The 19,750-nt window shown below is 53.2% G+C and overlaps 1 protein-coding gene and 1 long non-coding RNA gene across 2 annotated transcripts in view; both read right to left on the bottom strand.

Moving 5' to 3' along the window:
* Positions 1-9,151: 9,151 nt before the first annotated feature.
* LOC116360180 (uncharacterized) lies at positions 9,152-10,204 on the bottom strand. Its single transcript, XR_004206958.1, has 2 exons — positions 9,392-10,204; positions 9,152-9,281 (listed from the first exon to the last, which is right to left on the bottom strand). It is a non-coding gene; the product is annotated as an uncharacterized LOC116360180 (long non-coding RNA).
* Positions 10,205-11,372: 1,168 nt separating this feature from the next.
* The window catches only part of slit2 (slit homolog 2 (Drosophila)), a gene marked incomplete in the record, with an annotated part of 126,482 nt that continues 118,104 nt past the window's right edge, over positions 11,373-19,750 (bottom strand). Inside the window, 4 exon segments of the mRNA XM_031815044.1 lie at positions 11,373-11,575; positions 12,222-12,262; positions 12,762-12,976; positions 14,113-14,270. Of these exon segments, the coding sequence (XP_031670904.1) occupies positions 11,483-11,575; positions 12,222-12,262; positions 12,762-12,976; positions 14,113-14,270 (507 nt within the window).

Here is a 19,750-nt window from a genome sequence, read left to right as displayed (position 1 = left end):
GGCTTGACGCTCTCCAACAGTCAGCCGGCTTGACGCTCTCCAACACGGCCCCTCGACTTTCATCTACAGTCGGTGTGTTTCTTAAAATGGAGGATGACAACCGTTTTTTGGGGGGGAGATATTTGACCAAAGCTTTTTTCTCTATTGGTTTATATTCGACTCCTGCGTCCTCTCTGACCTCCTTTTGGAAAAAGGTCAAAGGTAATGGCCGAAAATGTGCTTGTATGACATGAGAAGCTCTTTCTTTTGGGGGTGGTTGAAACAAATGAAGTTAGTTGAACAAGACATTTTTAATAAAGGAGAAGTAGCATATTGTTTTTAAATGTGTCCATGCTCCCCCCCCCCCCCCCCTCCCACAATACAACAGCTGATTCAAATGGGATGTCGCAGATATCAAAAGTCTTCTGTGGAAGGATACATGTGTGATTCCTCGCCAAATGGAGTCTATGGAGGAGGGGAGGACTGTCTTCTGTGGAAGGATACACGTGTGATTCCTCGCCAAATGGAGTCTATGGAGGAGGGGAGGACTGTCTTCTGTGGAAGGATACACGTGTGATTCCTCGCCAAATGGAGTCTATGGAGGAGGGGAGGACTGTCTTCTGTGGAAGGATACACGTGTGATTCCTCGCCAAATGGAGTCTATGGAGGATGGGAGGACTGTCTTCTGTGGAAGGATACATGTGTGATTCCTCGCCAAATGGAGTCTATGGAGGATGGGAGGACTGTCTTCTGTGGAAGGATACACGTGTGATTCCTCGCCAAATGGAGTCTATGGAGGATGGGAGGACTGTCTTCTGTGGAAGGATACATGTGTGATTCCTCGCCAAATGGAGTCTATGGAGGATGGGAGGACTGTCTTCTGTGGAAGGATACACGTGTGATTCCTTGCCAAATGGAGTCTATGGAGGATGGGAGGACTGTCTTCTGTGGAAGGATACATGTGTGATTCCTCGCCAAATGGAGTCTATGGAGGATGGGAGGACTGTCTTCTGTGGAAGGATACATGTGTGATTCCTCGCCAAATGGAGTCTATGGAGGATGGGAGGACTGTCTTCTGTGGAAGGATACATGTGTGATTCCTCGCCAAATGGAGTCTATGGAGGAGGGGAGGACTGTCTTCTGTGGAAGGATACATGTGTGATTCCTCGCCAAATGGAGTCTATGGAGGATGGGAGGACTGTCTTCTGTGGAAGGATACACGTGTGATTCCTCGCCAAAAGGAGGCTATCGAGGAGGGGAGGACTGTCTTCTGTGGAAGGATACACGTGGAGGGGAGGACTGTCTTCTGTGGAAGGATACACGTGTGATTCCTCGCCAAAAGGAGGCTATCGAGGAGGGGAGGACTGTCTTCTGTGGAAGGATACACGTGGAGGGGAGGACTGTCTTCTGTGGAAGGATACATGTGTGATTCCTCGCCAAAAGGAGGCTATCGAGGAGGGGAGGACTGTCTTCTGTGGAAGGATACACGTGGAGGGGAGGACTGTCTTCTGTGGAAGGATACACGTGTGATTCCTCGCCAAAAGGAGGCTATCGAGGATGCTTGCCTACTAATGAGTTGACACACTCCTCAAACAATGTATCGGTTTCCGGATCAAGGAGGAGATGGGACTGAGCACTGGACTTTTACCAGTGGAAAAATAGGTTGATTTATTTTTATTGACTGAGCAACATGTCGTATTTTTTTTTCTTACCAAACATCCATCCATTAACTTATTGATGTTGATTTAAAAAGTGTTTTTCTTTGTCTGCGTAGTCTAGGGGTGAGTCTCAATAGTCCCTAGTTTAGTCTAGAGGTGAGTCTCAATAGTCTCTAGTGTAGTCTAGGCGTGAGTCCCAATAGTCTCTATTGCAGTCTAGGGGTGAGTCTCAGTAGTCTAGTTTAGTCTAGGGGTGAGTCTCCATAGTGTAGTCTAGGGGTGAGTCTCCATAGTGTAGTCTAGGGTTGAGTCTCAATAGTGTAGTCTATGGGTGAGTCTCTATACTGTGGTCTAGGGGTGAGTCTCTATAGTCTTGTGTAGTCTAGGGGTGAGTCCCAATAGTCTAGTATAGTCTAGGGGTGAGTCCCAATAGTCTAGTGAAGTCTAGGGGTGAGTCCCAATAGTCTAGTGTAGTCTAGGGGTGAGTCCCAATAGTCTAGTGTAGTCTAGGGGTGAGTCCCAATAGTCTAGGGTTGAGTCCCAATAGTCTAGTGTAGTCTAGGGTTGAGTCCCAATAGTCTAGTGTAGTCTAGGGTTGAGTCCCAATAGTCTAGTGTAGTCTAGGAGTGAGTCCCAATAGTCTAGTGTAGTCTAAGGGTGAGTCCCAATAGTCTAGTGAAGTCTAGGGGTGAGTCCCAATAGTCTAGGGGTGAGTCCCAATAGTCTTGTGTAGTCTAGGGTTGAGTCCCAATAGTCTAGTGTAGTCTAGGGGTGAGTCCCAATAGTCTAGGGGTGAGTCTCTATAGTCTAGTGTAGTCTAGGGGTGAGTCTCAATAGTCTCTAGTGTAGTCTAGGGGTGAGTCCTAATAGTCTCTAGTGTAGTCTAGGCGTGAGTCCCAATAGTCTAGTGAAGTCTAGGGCTGAGTCCCAATAGTCTAGTGTAGTCTAGGGGTGAGTCTCTATAGTCTAGTGTAGTCTAAGGGTGAGTCCCAATAGTCTAGGGGTGAGTCTCTATAGTCTAGTGTAGTCTAGGGTTGAGTCCCAATAGTCTAGTGTAGTCTAGGAGTGAGTCCCAATAGTCTAGTATAGTCTAGGAGTGAGTCCCAATAGTCTAGTATAGTCTAGGTGTGAGTCCCAATAGTCTAGTGTAGTCTAGGGGTGAGTCCCAATAGTCTAGTGAAGTCTAGGGCTGAGTCCCAATAGTCTAGTATAGTCTAGGGGTGAGTCCCAATAGTCTAGTGTAGTCTAGGGGTGAGTCTCTATAGTCTAGTGTAGTCTAGGCGTGAGTCCCAATAGTCTCTAGTGTAGTCTAAGGGTAAGTCCCGATAGTCTAGTGTAGTCTAGGGGTGCATCCCAATAGTCTAGTGTAGTCTAGGGGTGCATCCCAATAGTCTAGTGTAGTCTAGGGGTGCATCCCAATAGTCTAGTGTAGTCTAGGGGTGCATCCCAAAAGTCTAGTGTAGTCTAGGGGTGAGTCTCAATAGTCTCTAGTGTAGTCTAGGCGTGAGTCCCAATAGTCTCTAGTGTAGTCTAGGGGTGAGTCCCAATAGTCTAGTGTAGTCTAGGGGTGAGTCCCAATAGTCTAGTGTAGTCTAGAGGTGAGTCCCAATATTCTAGTGTAGTCTAGGCGTGAGTCCCAATAGTCTAGTGTAGTCTAGGGGTGCATCCCAATAGTCTAGTGTAGTCTAGGGGTGCATCCCAAAAGTCTAGTGTAGTCTAGGGGTGCATCCCAAAAGTCTAGTGTAGTCGAAGGGTGAGTCCCGATAGTCTAGTGTAGTCTAGGGGTGAGTCCCAATAGTCTAGTGTAGTCTAGGGGTGCATCCCAATAGTCTAGTGTAGTCTAGGGGTGCATCCCAAAAGTCTAGTGTAGTCTAGGGGTGCATCCCAAAAGTCTAGTGTAGTCTAGGGGTGAGTCCCAATAGTCTAGTGTAGTCTAGGGATGAGTCCCAATAGTCTCTTGTGTAGTCTAGGGATGAGTACCAATAGTCTAGTGTAGTCTAAGGGTGAGTCCCGATAGTCTAGTGTAGTCTAGGGGTGCATCCCAATAGTCTAGTGTAGTCTAGGGGTGCATCCCAAAAGTCTAGTGTAGTCTAGGGGTGAGTCTCAATAGTCTCTAGTGTAGTCTAGGCGTGAGTCCCAATAGTCTAGTGTAGTCTAGGGGTGAGTCCCAATAGTCTAGTGTAGTCTAGGGGTGCATCCCAATAGTCTAGTGTAGTCTAGGGGTGCATCCCAAAAGTCTAGTGTAGTCTAGGGGTGCATCCCAAAAGTCTAGTGTAGTCTAGGGGTGAGTCCCAATAGTCTAGTGTAGTCTAGGGATGAGTCCCAATAGTCTCTTGTGTAGTTTAAGGGTGAGTCCCAATAGTTTCCAGTGTAGTCTAGGGGTGAGTCTCAATAGTCTCTAGTGTAGTCTAGGGATGAGTACCAATAGTCTAGTGTAGTCCCAATAGTCTAGTGTAGTCTAGGGGTGAGTCCCAATAGTCTAGTGTAGTCTAGGGGTGAGTCCCAATAGTCTCTAGTGTAGTCTAGGGGTGAGTCTCTATAGTCTAGTGTAGTCTAAGGGTGAGTCCCGATAGTCTAGTGTAGTCTAGGGGTGCATCCCAATAGTCTAGTGTAGTCTAGGGGTGCATCCCAAAAGTCTAGTGTAGTCTAGGGGTGCATCCCAATAGTCTAGTGTAGTCTAGGGGTGCATCCCAAAAGTCTAGTGTAGTCTAGGGGTGAGTCTCAATAGTCTCTAGTGTAGTCTAGGCGTGAGTCCCAATAGTCTCTAGTGTAGTCTAGGGGTGAGTCCCAATAGTCTAGTGTAGTCTAGGGGTGAGTCCCAATAGTCTAGTGTAGTCTAGAGGTGAGTCCCAATATTCTAGTGTAGTCTAGGCGTGAGTCCCAATAGTCTCTAGTGTAGTCTAGGGGTGAGTCTCTATAGTCTAGTGTAGTCTAAGGGTGAGTCCCGATAGTCTAGTGTAGTCTAGGGGTGCATCCCAATAGTCTAGTGTAGTCTAGGGGTGCATCCCAAAAGTCTAGTGTAGTCTAGGGGTGCATCCCAATAGTCTAGTGTAGTCTAGGGGTGAGTCCCAATAGTCTAGTGTAGTCTAGGGGTGAGTCTCTATAGTCTAGTGTAGTCTAGGCGTGAGTCCCAATAGTCTCTAGTGTAGTCTAGGGGTGAGTCTCTATAGTCTAGTGTAGTCTAAGGGTGAGTCCCGATAGTCTAGTGTAGTCTAGGGGTGCATCCCAATAGTCTAGTGTAGTCTAGGGGTGCATCCCAAAAGTCTAGTGTAGTCTAGGGGTGAGTCTCAATAGTCTCTAGTGTAGTCTAGGCGTGAGTCCCAATAGTCTAGTGTAGTCTAGGGGTGAGTCCCAATAGTCTAGTGTAGTCTAGGGGTGCATCCCAATAGTCTAGTGTAGTCTAGGGGTGCATCCCAAAAGTCTAGTGTAGTCTAGGGGTGCATCCCAAAAGTCTAGTGTAGTCTAGGGGTGAGTCCCAATAGTCTAGTGTAGTCTAGGGATGAGTCCCAATAGTCTCTTGTGTAGTTTAAGGGTGAGTCCCAATAGTTTCCAGTGTAGTCTAGGGGTGAGTCTCAATAGTCTCTAGTGTAGTCTAGGGATGAGTACCAATAGTCTAGTGTAGTCCCAATAGTCTAGTGTAGTCTAGGGGTGAGTCCCAATAGTCTAGTGTAGTCTAGGGGTGAGTCCCAATAGTCTCTAGTGTAGTCTAGGGGTGAGTCTCTATAGTCTAGTGTAGTCTAAGGGTGAGTCCCGATAGTCTAGTGTAGTCTAGGGGTGCATCCCAATAGTCTAGTGTAGTCTAGGGGTGCATCCCAAAAGTCTAGTGTAGTCTAGGGGTGCATCCCAATAGTCTAGTGTAGTCTAGGGGTGCATCCCAAAAGTCTAGTGTAGTCTAGGGGTGAGTCTCAATAGTCTCTAGTGTAGTCTAGGCGTGAGTCCCAATAGTCTCTAGTGTAGTCTAGGGGTGAGTCCCAATAGTCTAGTGTAGTCTAGGGGTGAGTCCCAATAGTCTAGTGTAGTCTAGAGGTGAGTCCCAATATTCTAGTGTAGTCTAGGCGTGAGTCCCAATAGTCTCTAGTGTAGTCTAGGGGTGAGTCTCTATAGTCTAGTGTAGTCTAAGGGTGAGTCCCGATAGTCTAGTGTAGTCTAGGGGTGCATCCCAATAGTCTAGTGTAGTCTAGGGGTGCATCCCAAAAGTCTAGTGTAGTCTAGGGGTTAGTCCCAATAGTCTAGTGTAGTCTAGAGGTGAGTCCCAATAGTCTAGTCTAAGGGTGAGTGTTAATAGTCTAGTGTAGTCTAGGGATGAGTCCCAATAGTCTCTAGTATAGTCTAGTGGCGAGTCCCAATAGTCTAGGGGGGAGTCATCAGTAGTCTCTAGTGTAGTCTAGAGGTGAGTCTCAGTAGTCTCTAGTATAGTCTAGGGATGAGTCCCAATAGTCTAGTGTAGTCTAGGGGTGAGTCCCAATAGTCTCTAGTATAGTCTAGGGGCGAGTCCCAATAGTCTAGGGGGGAGTCCTAGTAGTCTCTAGTGTAGTCTAGAGGTGAGTCTCAGTAGTCTCTAGTGTTGTGTAGGGCTGCGTCCCAATAGTCTAGTGTCGTCCAGGGCTAAACATTTTGTAAAGAAAGTAACATGCTGAGTCTGGAGGTAAATATTGTTGTTTAATAAACAAACACCAGTCAGGAACTGACATTAGTCTCGAGGGGTGTAAAGCACAACGCACAGAGGAAGAGGGGGGGGGGGGGGGGACATATTTATCTGTTACACAAGGAGGAAGTCCCTACTGAGGGACAGGAAGAACTACGATCCATCCAGATCAGGATCCAAGTCTACGGTACAAAACCTTAGCAGCAACACGTTAAACATCGTCATAGTAACATCGGGTGGCTAACAAAGTAGTTTCATTTAGAAAAAAGTCACAGTTTTATTTTTAAGCAGAAATTGGTTAAAAAGTTATAAACGGTTCTAGGATCAGGTGGTGTTGTAATCTAAACCATCAACATGTCTAGGATCAGGTGATGTAATCTACACCATCAACATGTCTAGGATCAGGTGATGTAATCTACACCATCAACATGTCTAGGATCAGGTGATGTTGTAATCTAAACCATCAACATGTCTAGGATCAGGTGGTGTTGTAATCTAAACCATCAACATGTCTAGGATCAGGTGGTGTTGCCATCAACATGTCTAGGATCAGGTGGTGTTGTAATCTACACCATCAACATGTCTAGGATCAGGTGGTGTTGTAATCTACACCATCAACATGTCTAGGATCAGGTGGTGTTGTAATCTACACCATCAACATGTCTAGGATCAGGTGATGTAATCTAAACCATCAACATGTCTAGGATCAGGTGATGTTGTAATCTACACTATCAACATGTCTAGGATCAGGTGATGTTGTAATCTACACTATCAACATGTCTAGGATCAGGTGGTGTTGCCATCAACATGTCTATGATCAGGTGGTGTTGTAATCTAAACCATCAACATGTCTAGGATCAGGTGATGTTGTAATCGACACCATCAACATGTCTAGGCTCAGGTGATGTTGTAATCTACACCATCAACATGTCTAGGATCAGGTGATGTTGTAATCTACACTATCAACATGTCTAGGATCAGGTGGTGTTGCCATCAACATGTCTAGGATCAGGTGGTGTTGTAATCTACACTATCAACATGTCTAGGATCAGGTGGTGTTGCCATCAACATGTCTAGGATCAGGTGGTGTTGTAATCTACACTATCAACATGTCTAGGATCAGGTGATGTTGTAATCTACACTATCAACATGTCTAGGATCAGGTGGTGTTGTAATCTACACTATCAACATGTCTAGGATCAGGTGATGTTGTAATCTACACTATCAACATGTCTAGGATCAGGTGATGTTGTAATCTACACTATCAACATGTCTAGGATCAGGTGATGTAATCTACACCATCAACATGTCTAGGATCAGGTGATGTTGTAATCTAAACCATCAACATGTCTAGGATCAGGTGGTGTTGTAATCTAAACCATCAACATGTCTAGGATCAGGTGGTGTTGCCATCAACATGTCTAGGATCAGGTGGTGTTGTAATCTACACCATCAACATGTCTAGGATCAGGTGGTGTTGTAATCTAAACCATCAACATGTCTAGGATCAGGTGGTGTTGTAATCTACACCATCAACATGTCTAGGATCAGGTGGTGTTGCCATCAACATGTCTAGGATCAGGTGGTGTTGTAATCTACACCATCAACATGTCTAGGATCAGGTGGTGTTGTAATCTAAACCATCAACATGTCTAGGATCAGGTGGTGTTGTAATCTACACTATCAACATGTCTAGGATCAGGTGATGTAATCTACACCATAAACATGTCTAGGATCAGGTGATGTAATCTAAACCATCAACATGTCTAGGATCAGGTGATGTTGTAATCTACACTATCAACATGTCTAGGATCAGGTGGTGTTGCCATCAACATGTCTATGATCAGGTGGTGTTGTAATCTAAACCATCAACATGTCTAGGATCAGGTGGTGTTGTAATCTAAACCATCAACATGTCTAGGATCAGGTGATGTTGTAATCTACACCATCAACATGTCTAGGATCAGGTGGTGTTGCCATCAACATGTCTAGGATCAGGTGGTGTTGTAATCTAAACCATCAACATGTCTAGGATCAGGTGGTGTTGTAATCTACACTATCAACATGTCTAGGATCAGGTGATGTAATCTACACCATCAACATGTCTAGGATCAGGTGATGTTGTAATCTAAACCATCAACATGTCTAGGATCAGGTGGTGTTGTAATCTAAACCATCAACATGTCTAGGATCAGGTGATGTAATCTACACCATCAACATGTCTAGGATCAGGTGGTGTTGTAATCTAAACCATCAACATGTCTAGGATCAGGTGGTCTTGCCATCAACATGTCTAGGATCAGGTGGTGTTGTAATCTACACTATCAACATGTCTAGGATCAGGTGATGTTGTAATCTACACTATCAACATGTCTAGGATCAGGTGATGTTGTAATCTACACTATCAACATGTCTAGGATCAGGTGATGTTGTAATCTACACTATCAACATGTCTAGGATCAGGTGGTGTTGTAATCTACACTATCGACATGTCTAGGATCAGGTGATGTTGTAATCTACACTATCAACATGTCTAGGATCAGGTGGTGTTGTAATCTACACTATCAACATGTCTAGGATCAGGTGATGTAATGAATGTCAGATAAAGAAACTATACACTTCTCATTACTCTTCATCATCAGCATCATCATCATCATCATGGCACAATACAAAGTCTGAGAAAACCCCCAGAAATACACAACAATGTCCTCAATCACAATGTCTCATGTCTTTGAAGATTAAAATGTAACTAAGTCTTCTGGCCCAAAAATAATAATTAAAACACAATAGTTTTACTCAGTGGTCAAAACAACATCAAAGACTTCTCTCCAACCCCCCCCCAAAACAAAACAAAAATTAGGACACGATATGTTGTTAGTCAATCTAGTCTTTCATTGCCTTTTAATACAAAAATAAGAGACAAATATAAATTAATATATATTAAAAGAGTCATGGGTCAGACAGGTTGTCACAGGAGAGGAGGCACTGAGGGGTTTAACCTAATTACTACCTTAACAAAACTACACTGTCTACACGTGTGTGTGTGTGTGTGTGTATGTTTTGGGTGGAGGTTGTCATAGGAGAGGAGAGGAGGCACCGAGGGTTTAACCTAATTACTACCTTAACAAAACTACACTGTCTACACGTGTGTGTGTGTGTGTGTGTGTGTGTGTGTGTGTGTGTTTTGGGTGGAGGTTGTCACAGGAGAGGAGGCACCGAGGGTTTAACCTAATTACTACCTTAACAAAACTACACTGTCTACACGTGTGTGTGTGTGTGTTTTGTGTGTGTGTGTGTATGTTTTGGGTGGAGGTTGTCATAGGAGAGGAGAGGAGGCACCGAGGGTTTAACCTAATTACTACCTTAACAAAACTACACCATCTACACGTGTGTGTGTGCGTGTGTGAGTGTGTGTGTGTGTGTGGATGAAAGGGTTCTCTCCGTCTCCCCCCTGACCTGAGACCAGAACACCTCCACCTAGTGGTGAGTGTGTAGTACTACGGTTAATAGAGGGACTCCTACAACACAGGAAACAGGAAGTACACAACAGGAAGTGGTCGTCCGTCAGTGGGAACACCGCTCGTCATCATGAGTCATCGTGCCAAAACGGAAAAGAAGGAACAGAGTCTTGTTGAGTTTTTAAGTCTTTTTTTCTCCGCTTGATAATAAAAATAAGTCATTATTTTGTTGTTGTATTTTACAATATAATTCAACATCTCCTCTGAGGCAGTGAGCCCACAGTCCAGCGCTGGCAATAGTTTTGTAGTTGTAGTTTTTCTTTGTTTCGTCTTGACTTTTGGGGGGGTTTACAAAAAGAAGAGGGATGAGGTCGGAGGAGGAGAGGGGGATGAGGTCGGAGGAGGAGGAGGAGAGGAGAGGAGAGGGGGATGAGGTCGGAGGAGGAGAGGGGAGGGGGATGAGGTCGGAGGAGGAGGAGAGGGGGATGAGGTCAGAGGGGGATGAGGTCGGAGGATGAGAGGGGGATGAGGTCAGAAAAGGAGAGGGGGTTGAGGTCGGAGGAGGAAAGGGGCATGAGGTCAGAGGAGGAGAGGTGGATGAGGTCTGAGGAGGAGAGGGGGATGAGGTCGGAGGAGTAGGAGAGGAGGATGAGTTCGGAGGAGGAGAGGGGGATGAGGTCAGAGGAGCTGAGGGGGATGAGGTCGGAGGAGCTGAGGGGGATGAGGTCAGAGGAGGAGAGGGGGATGAGGTTGGAGGAGGACAGGGGATGAGGTTGGAGGAGGAGAGGGGGGATGAGGTTGGAGGAGGGGGATGAGGTCGGAGGAGGGGATGAGGTCGGAGGAGGAGAGGGGGATGAGGTCAGAGGTTGAAAAGGGGATGAGGTGGGAGGAGAGGGGGATGAGGTCGGAGGAGGAGAGGAGGATGAGGTCGGAGGAGGAAGAGGAGAGGGGGATGAGGTCAGAGGAGGAGAAGGGGACGAGGTCGGATAAGGAGAAGGGGATGAGGTTGGATAAGGAGAAGGGGAGGGGGTGAGGTCGGAGGAGGAGAGGGGGATGAGGTCGGAGGAGGAGAAGGGGATGAGGTCGGTGGAGGAGGAGGAGAGGGTGATGAGGTCAGAGGAGGAGGAGAGGGGGATGAGGTCGGAGGAGGACAGGGGATGAGGTTGGAGGAGGAGAGGGGGGATGAGGTTGGAGGAGGGGGATGAGGTCGGAGGAGGGGATGAGGTCGGAGGAGGAGAGGGTGATGAGGTCAGAGGAGGAGGAGAGGGGGATGAGGTCGGAGGAGGAGAGGGGGATAAGGTTGGATAAGGAGAAGGGGATGAGGTCGGAGGAGGAGGAGAGGGGGATGAGGTCGGAGGAGGAGAGGGGGAGGGGGATAAGGTCGGAGGAGGGATGAGGTCGGAGGAGGAGGATGAGGTCGGAGGAGGAGAGGGGGATGAGGTTGGAGGAGGAGAAGGGGATGAGGTCGGAGGAGAGGGGGATGAGGTCGGAGGAGGAGAGAGGGATGGGTTTCCTTCCAGAGAGAGACAGGAGCAGGAACAGGAGGCGGAACCTTTCATCCCAGGGTAAAGGGGGGACGTTTTACGAGGGAGGACACTTTGTACAGCCGCACTTCACCACCTTCTCCACTTCCTGTACGAAGGAGGAGCCGTCGGTGCAGTGGAAGGTGTATTTCCTGCGTTTGGAACGTAAAGGGGAGCAGCAGCCCCTCCCTGTCTCCTCCGGACAGGAGCCACGGCACTCTAGACGGGAGACCTTCTCCTGGGTTTCACACGCCGAATAGCCCCTCTGGAGCTGGTAGACAGCTCGGAGCCGTTCCCCTCGACAGACCACCTCTACAGGGGAAGAGAGAGAAGAAGGGTTTAGAGAGAGAGAGAGAGAAGAAGAGCTTAGAGAGAGAGAGAGAGAGAGAGAGAGAGAGAGAGAGAATAAGAGCTTAGAGAGAGAGAGAAGAAGAGCTTAGAGAGAGAGAGAAGATAGGCTTAGAGAGAGAGAGAGAGAGAAGGGCTTAGAGAGAGAGAAGGGCTGAGAGAGAGAGAGAGAGAGATAAGGGCTGAGAGAGAGAGAAAGAGAGAGAGAGAGAAGGGCTTAGAGAGAGAGAGAAGGGCTTAGAGAGAGAGAAGAAGGGCTGAGAGAGAGAGAGAGAGAGAGAGAGAGAGAGAGAAAGAGAGAAGAAGGGCTGAGAGAGAGAGAGAGACAGAGAGAGAGAGAGAGAGAAAAAGGGTTTAGAAAGAGAGGGGCGGTGGTTAGAGGAATAGATGACAGAGAGGGAGAGAGATGAGAGGAGGTATGGATGGATGGAGGGGAGGAAGGAAGGAAGGAAGAGTGTGAAAGGAGAGAGCAGAGGATGCGGAGGTTGAAACAAGCTCATGTGGAACGGAAGGTCTCCAATGTGATTGGCTGTGGAGGAGGATGGGTTAAGGAGAGGGGGTGGCGGGGCAGAGAGGGCTGACCTCTGACCTCTGACCCTGAGAATCTCACCTGGGTGACCCCTCTGCCGGGGGGCGGTGGATCAGAGGAGGCTGGGGCAGACAGACAGCAGAGAGTTAGAGCAGACAGACAGTTAAAACACTAACAGACAGACAGCAGAGAGTTAGAGCAGACAGACAGATGAACAGACAGACAGCAGAGAGTTAGAACAGACAGACAGATGAACAGACAGACAGATGAACAGACAGACAGATGAACAGACAGACAGCAGAGAGTTAGAACAGACAGACAGATGAACAGACAGACAGATGAACAGACAGACAGATGAACAGACAGACAGCCAGATGAACAGACAGACAGCAGAGAGTTAGAGCAGACAGACAGATGAACAGACAGACAGTTAAAACACTAACAGACAGACAGCAGAGAGTTAGAACAGACAGACAGATGAACAGACAGACAGACAGATGAACAGACAGACAGATGAACAGACAGACAGCAGAGAGTTAGAACAGACAGACAGATGAACAGACAGACAGTGGCCAGATGAGACCGATGTGGAGACCCTCCCTCCCTCCCTCCCTCCCTCACCTCTGTCGCAGGCGTCCCCCGTGTATCCTGGGCTACATTGACAGTAGGCCTTGCCCAGGCCAGACAGCCTACATTTCCCATGTTTACACCTGGTCAGCTGACAGGGGTCCAGCACTTCCTGGTCTGCCTCGTCACACAGCACCCCGAGGAATCCTGGCTGGCAGCGACAGGAGTAGGAGTAGGAATTGATAGGAAGACATGAACCATGGATACACCTGCAGGAAGGAGGAGGGAGAGATGGGGGGAGGGAGAGAGAGGAGGGGGATGAGAGAGAGAGAGATGGGGGAGGGAGAGGACGGAGAGAGAGAGAGATGGGGGGGAGGGAGAGAGAGATGGGGGAGGGAGAGGACGGAGAGAGAGAGAGATGGGGGGGAGGGAGAGAGAGAAGGAGGAGGGAGAGGACGTAGAGAGATGGGGGAGGGAGAGAGAAGGGGGAGGGAGAGAGGAGGGAGAGAGATGGGGGGGAGGGAGAGAGAGAGAGATGGGGGAGGGAGAGAGAGAGAGATGGGGGAGGGAGAGAGAGAAGGGGGAGGGAGAGGAAGGAGAGAGAGAGAGATGGGGGAGGGAGAGGACGGAGAGAGAGAGATGGGGGGGGAGGGAGAGAGAGGAGAGATGGGGGAGGGAGAGAGAAGGAGGAGGGAGAGGACGGAGAGAGATGGGGGAGGGAGAGAGAAGGGGGAGGGAGAGAGGAGGGAGAGAGATGGGGAGGGAGAGAGAGAGAGATGGGGGAGGGAGAGAGAGAAGGGGGAGGGAGAGGAAGGAGAGAGAGAGAGATGGGGGAGAGAGAGAGAGATGGGGGGAGGAGAAATACAATTTAAATGGATCGAAATCACACATGACATCACACGCTACCCCTCCCTTCCCCTCACTCATTCCTCTCCATTCTCCCCCTCTCCACCCTCCCCCTCACCCCCATCTCTCTCCATCCTCCCCCTCACCCCCATCTCTCTCCATCCTCCCCCTCACCCCCATCCCTCTCCATCCCCCCTCACCCCCATCCCTCTCCACCCCCCCTCACCCCCATCTCTCTCAATCCTCCCCCTCACCCCCACCCCCATCCCTCTCCATCCTCGCCTCACCCTCACCCCTCACCCCCATCCCTCTCCATCCTCGCCTCACCCCTCACCCCTCACCCCCATCCCCATCCCTCTCCATCCTCCCCTCACCCCCATCCCTCTCCATCCTCCCCTCACCCCCATCCCCATCCCTCTCCATCCTCCCCTCACCCCCATCCTCCCCTCACCCCCATCCCTCTCCATTCTCCCCTCACCCCCATTCCCATCCCTCTCCATCCTCGCCTCCCCCTCACCCCTCACCCCTCACCCCTCACCCCCATCCCCAGTCCACTGACTTGTTCCCATCACAGGGGTTGTTGACCTGGTCCTGACAACGGTCTCCGGTCCACCCAGGGTGGCAGGTACAGGAGAAGCCTCTCTGACCGGTTGGGTGGCACTCACCCTGGCCACACACACCTGCCTGGCATGGCTGGCATCCCGCTTCAACCCCAGTCTGAAAAACACAACAGGGTTCAGTTTAGAGGTGGAACAGCATGGCTGGCATCCCACTTCAACCCCAGTCTGTAAAACACAACAGGGTTCAGTTTAGAGGTGTAACTGTCCATGTTCCAGTCTGACGCCTAGGTCATGTCCCTGCACCAGCTTGACTCCCAGGTCTTGTCCCTGCTCCAGTCTGACCCCCAGGTCCTGTCCCTGCTCAGGTCTGACCCCCAGGTCCTGTCCCTGCTCCAGCCCGACCACCAGATCCTGTCCCTGCTCCAGTCGGACCCCCAGGTCCTGTCCCTGCTACAGTCTGACCCCAAGGTCCTGTCCCTGCTACAGCCTGACCCCCAGGTCCTATCCCTGCTACAGCCTGACCCCCAGGTCCTGTCCCTGCTACAGCCTGACCCCCAGGACCTGTCCCTGCTACAGCCTGACCCCCAGGTCCTGTACCTGTCCCTGCTCCAGGCGGACCCCTAGGTCCTGTCCTTGCTCTAGTCTGACCCCCAGGTCCTGTGCCTGTCCCTGCTCCAGTCTGACCCCCAGGTCCTGTACCTGTCCCTGCTCCAGGCGGACCCCCAGGTCCTGTCCTTGCTCTAGTCTGACCCCCAGGTCCTGTGCCTGTCCCTGCTCCAGTCTGACCCCCAGGTCCTGTACCTGTCCCTGCTCCAGTCTGACCCCCAGGTCCTGTACCTGTCCCTGCTCCAGCCTGACCCCCAGGTCCCTGCTCCAGTCTGACCCCCAGGTCCTGTCCCTGCTACAGTCTGACCCCAAGGTCCTGTCCCTGCTACAGCCTGACCCCCAGGTCCTATCCCTGCTACAGCCTGACCCCCAGGTCCTGTCCCTGCTACAGCCTGACCCCCAGGACCTGTCCCTGCTACAGCCTGACCCCCAGGACCTGTCACTGCTCCAGGCTGACCCCTAGGTCCTGTCCCTGCTCTAGTCTGACCCCCAGGTCCTGTGCCTGTCCCTGCTCCAGTCTGACCCCCAGGTCCCTGCTCCAGCCTGACCCCCAGGTCCTGTCCCTGCTCCAGCCTGACCCCCAGGTCCTGTACCTGTCCCTGCTCCAGTCTGACCCCCAGGTCCTGTCCCTGTCCCTGCTCCAGTCTGACCCTCAGGCCCTGTCCCTGCTCTAGTCTGACCCCCAGGTCCTGTCCCTGCTCTAGTCTGACCCCCAGGTCCTGTCCCTGTCCCTGCTCCAGTCTGACCCTCAGGCCCTGTCCCTGTACCTGCTCCAGTCTGACCTCCAGGTCCTGTACCTGTCCCTGCTCCAGCCTGACCCCCAGGTCCCTGCTCCAGTCTGACCCAAGGTCCTGTCCCTGTCCCTGCTCCAGTCTGACCCACAGGTCCTGTCCCTGTCCCTGCTCCAGTCTGACCCAAGGTCCTGTCCCTGTCCCTGCTCCAGTCTGACCCAAGGTCCTGTCCCTGTCCCTGCTCCAGTCTGATCCCCAGGTCCTGTACCTGCTCCAGTCTGACCCTCAGGCCCTGTCCCTGTCCCTGCTCCAGTCTGACCCACAGGTCCTGTCCCTGTCCCTGCTCCAGTCTGACCCAAGGTCCTGTCCCTGTCCCTGCTCCAGTCTGACCCAAGGTCCAGTCCCTGTCCCTGCTCCAGTCTGACCCAAGGTCCTGTCCCTGTCCCTGCTCCAGTCTGATCCCCAGGTCCTGTACCTGCTCCAGTCTGACCCCCAGGTCCTGTCCCTGCTCCAGTCTGACCCTCAGGCCCTGTCCCTGTCCCTGCTCCAGTCTGACCCACAGGTCCTGTCCCTGCTCCAGTCTGACCCCAAGGTCCTGTACCTGTCCCTGCTCCAGTCTGACCCAAGGTCCTGTCCCTGTTCCAGTCTGATCCCCAGGTCCTGTCCCTGCTCCAGTCTGACCCCCAGGTCCTGTCCCTGCTCCAGTCTGACCCTCAGGTCCTGTCCCTGTCCCTGCTCCAGTCTGACCCCCAGGTCCTGTACCTGTCCCTGCTCCAGGCGGACCCCCAGGTCCTGTCCTTGCTCTAGTCTGACCCCCAGGTCCTGTGCCTGTCCCTGCTCCAGTCTGACCCCCAGGTCCTGTACCTGTCCCTGCTCCAGTCTGACCACCAGGTCCTGTACCCGTCCCTGCTCCAGCCTGACCCCCAGGTCCCTGCTCCAGTCTGAACCCCAGGTCCTGTCCCTGCTACAGTCTGACCCCAAGGTCCTGTCCCTGCTACAGCCTGACCCCCAGGTCCTATCCCTGCTACAGCCTGACCCCCAGGTCCTGTCCCTGCTACAGCCTGACCCCCAGGACCTGTCCCTGCTACAGCCTGACCCCCAGGACCTGTCCCTGCTCCAGGCTGACCCCTAGGTCCTGTCCCTGCTCTAGTCTGACCCCCAGGTCCTGTGCCTGTCCCTGCTCCAGTCTGACCCCCAGGTCCCTGCTCCAGTCTGATCCTCAGGCCCTGTCCTTGTCCCTGCTCCAGTCTGACCCACAGGTCCTGTCCCTGCTCCAGTCTGACCCCAAGGTCCTGTACCTGTCCCTGCTCCAGTCTGACCCAAGGTCCTGTCCCTGTTCCAGTCTGATCCCCAGGTCCTGTCCCTGCTCCAGTCTGACCCCCAGGTCCTGTCCCTGCTCCAGTCTGACCCTCAGGTCCTGTCCCTGTCCCTGCTCCAGTCTGACCCCCAGGTCCTGTACCTGTCCCTGCTCCAGGCGGACCCCCAGGTCCTGTCCTTGCTCTAGTCTGACCCCCAGGTCCTGTGCCTGTCCCTGCTCCAGTCTGACCCCCAGGTCCTGTACCTGTCCCTGCTCCAGTCTGACCCCCAGGTCCTGTACCTGTCCCTGCTCCAGCCTGACCCCCAGGTCCCTGCTCCAGTCTGACCCCCAGGTCCTGTCCCTGCTACAGTCTGACCCCAAGGTCCTGTCCCTGCTACAGCCTGACCCCCAGGTCCTGTCCCTGCTACAGCCTGACCCCCAGGACCTGTCCCTGCTACAGCCTGACCCCCAGGACCTGTCCCTGCTCCAGGCTGACCCCTAGGTCCTGTCCCTGCTCTAGTCTGACCCCCAGGTCCTGTGCCTGTCCCTGCTCCAGTCTGACCCCCAGGTCCCTGCTCCAGCCTGACCCCCAGGTCCTGATCCTGCTCCAGCCTGACCCCCAGGTCCTGTACCTGTCCCTGCTCCAGTCTGACCCCCAGGTCCTGTCCCTGTCCCTGCTCCAGTCTGATCCCCAGGTCCTGTCCCTGCTCTAGTCTGACCCCCAGGTCCTGTACCTGCTCCAGTCTGACCCTCAGGCCCTGTCCCTGCTCTAGTCTGACCCCCAGGTCCTGTCCCTGTCCCTGATCCAGTCTGACCCTCAGGCCCTGTCCCTGCTCCAGTCTGACCCCCAGGTCCTGTCCCTGCTCCAGCCTGACCCCCAGGTCCTGTACCTGTCCCTGCTCCAGTCTGACCCAAGGTCCTGTCCCTGTCCCTGCTCCAGTCTGATCCCCAGGTCCTGTCCCTGCTCCAGTCTGACCCCCAGGTCCTGTCCCTGCTCCAGTCTGACCCTCAGGCCCTGTCCCTGTCCCTGCTCCAGTCTGACCCACAGGTCCTGTCCCTGCTCCAGTCTGACCCCCAGGTCCTGTCCCTGTCCCTGCTCCAGTCTGATCCCCAGGTCCTGTCCCTGCTCTAGTCTGACCCCCAGGTCCTGTCCCTGCTCCAGTCTGACCCTTAGGCCCTGTCCCTGTCCCTGCTCCAGTCTGATCCCCAGGTCCTGTCCCTGCTCTAGTCTGACCCCCAGGTCCTGTCCCTGCTCCAGTCTGACCCTCAGGCCCTGTCCCTGCTCCAGTCTGACCCCCAGGTCCTGTCCCTGCTCCAGCCTGACCCCCAGGTCCTGTACCTGTCCCTGCTCCAGTCTGACCCCCAGGTCCTGTACCTGTCCCTGCTCCAGTCTGACCCCCAGGTCCTGTACCTGTCCCTGTTCCAGTCTGACCCCAAGGTCCTGTCCCTGTCCCTGCTCCAGTCTGATCCCCAGGTCCTGTCCCTGCTCCAGTCTGACCCCCAGGTCCTGTCCCTGCTCCAGTCTGACCCTCAGGCCCTGTCCCTGTCCCTGCTCCAGTCTGACCCACAGGTCCTGTCCCTGCTCCAGTCTGACCCCCAGGTCCTGTCCCTGCTACAGTCTGACCCACAGGTCCTGTCCCTGCTCCAGTCGGACCCCCAGGTCCTGTCCCTGCTCCAGTCTGACCCACAGGTCCTGTCCCTGCTCCAGTCTGACCCCCAGGTCCTGTCCCTGCTCCAGTCTGACCCCCAGGTTCTGTCCCTGCTCCAGTCTGACCCTCAGTCCCTGTCCCTGCTCCAGCCTGACCCCCAGGTCATGTCCCTGCTCCAGACTGACCCCCAGGTCCCTGCTCCAGTCTGATCCCCAGGTCCTGTCCCTGCTCCAGTCTGACCCACAGGTCCTGTCCCTGCTCCAGTCTGACCCCCAGGTCCTGTCCCTGCTCCAGTCTGACCCACAGGTCCTGTCCCTGCTCCAGTCTGACCCCCAGGTCCTGTCCCTGCTCCAGTCTGACCCACAGGTCCTGTCCCTGCTCCAGTCTGACCCCCAGGTCCTGTCCCTGCTCCAGTCTGACCCCCAGGTTCTGTCCCTGCTCCAGTCTGACCCTCAGTCCCTGTCCCTGCTCCAGCCTGACCCCCAGGTCTTGTCCCTGCTCCAGACTGACCCCAGGTCCCTGCTCCAGTCTGACCCCCAGGTCCTGTCCCTGTCCCTGCTCCATTCTGACCCCCAGGTCCTGTCCCTGTCCCTGCTACAGTCTGACCCCCAGGTCCTGTCCCTGCTCCAGTCTGACCCCCAGGTCCTGTCCCTGTTCCAGTCTGACCTCCAGGTCCTGTACCTGTCCCTGCTCCAGCCTGACCCCCAGGTCCCTGTTCCAGTCTGACCCCCAGGTCCTGTCCCTGTCCCTGCTCCAGTCTGACCCCCAGGTCCTGTCCCTGTCCCTACTACAGTCTGACCCCCAGGTCCTGTCCCTGCTCCAGTCTGACCCCCAGGTCCTGTCCCTGCTCCAGTCTGACCCCCAGGTCCTGTCCCTGTCCCTGCTACAGTCTGACCCCCAGGTCCTGTCCCTGCTCCAGTCTGACCCCCAGGTCCTGCCCCTGTTCCAGTCTGACCTCCAGGTCCTGTACCTGTCCCTGCTCCAGCCTGACCCCCAGGTCCCTGTTCCAGTCTGACCCCCAGGTCCTGTCCCTGTCCCTGCTCCAGTCTGACCCCCAGGTCCTGTCCCTGTCCCTACTACAGTCTGACCTCCAGGTCCTGTCCCTGTCCCTGCTCCAGCCCAACCCCCAGGTCCTGTACCTGTCCCTGCTCCAGCCCGACCACCAGGTCCTGTACCTGTCCCTGCTCCAGTCTGACCCACAGGTCCTGTCCCTGCTCCAGCATGACCCCCAGGTCCTGTACCTGTCCCTGCTCCAGTCTGACCCCCAGGTCCTGTACCTGTCCCTGCTCTAGCCCGACCCCCAGGTCCTGTACCTGTCCCTGCTCCAGCCCGACCCCCAGGTCCTGTACCTGTC

The sequence above is a fragment of the Oncorhynchus kisutch genome, unplaced genomic scaffold (assembly GCF_002021735.2).
Source record: "Oncorhynchus kisutch isolate 150728-3 unplaced genomic scaffold, Okis_V2 Okis07a-Okis12b_hom, whole genome shotgun sequence".
Taxonomy (NCBI): Eukaryota; Metazoa; Chordata; class Actinopteri; order Salmoniformes; family Salmonidae; genus Oncorhynchus; species Oncorhynchus kisutch.
This window is presented reverse-complemented; position numbering and strand designations above follow the sequence as displayed.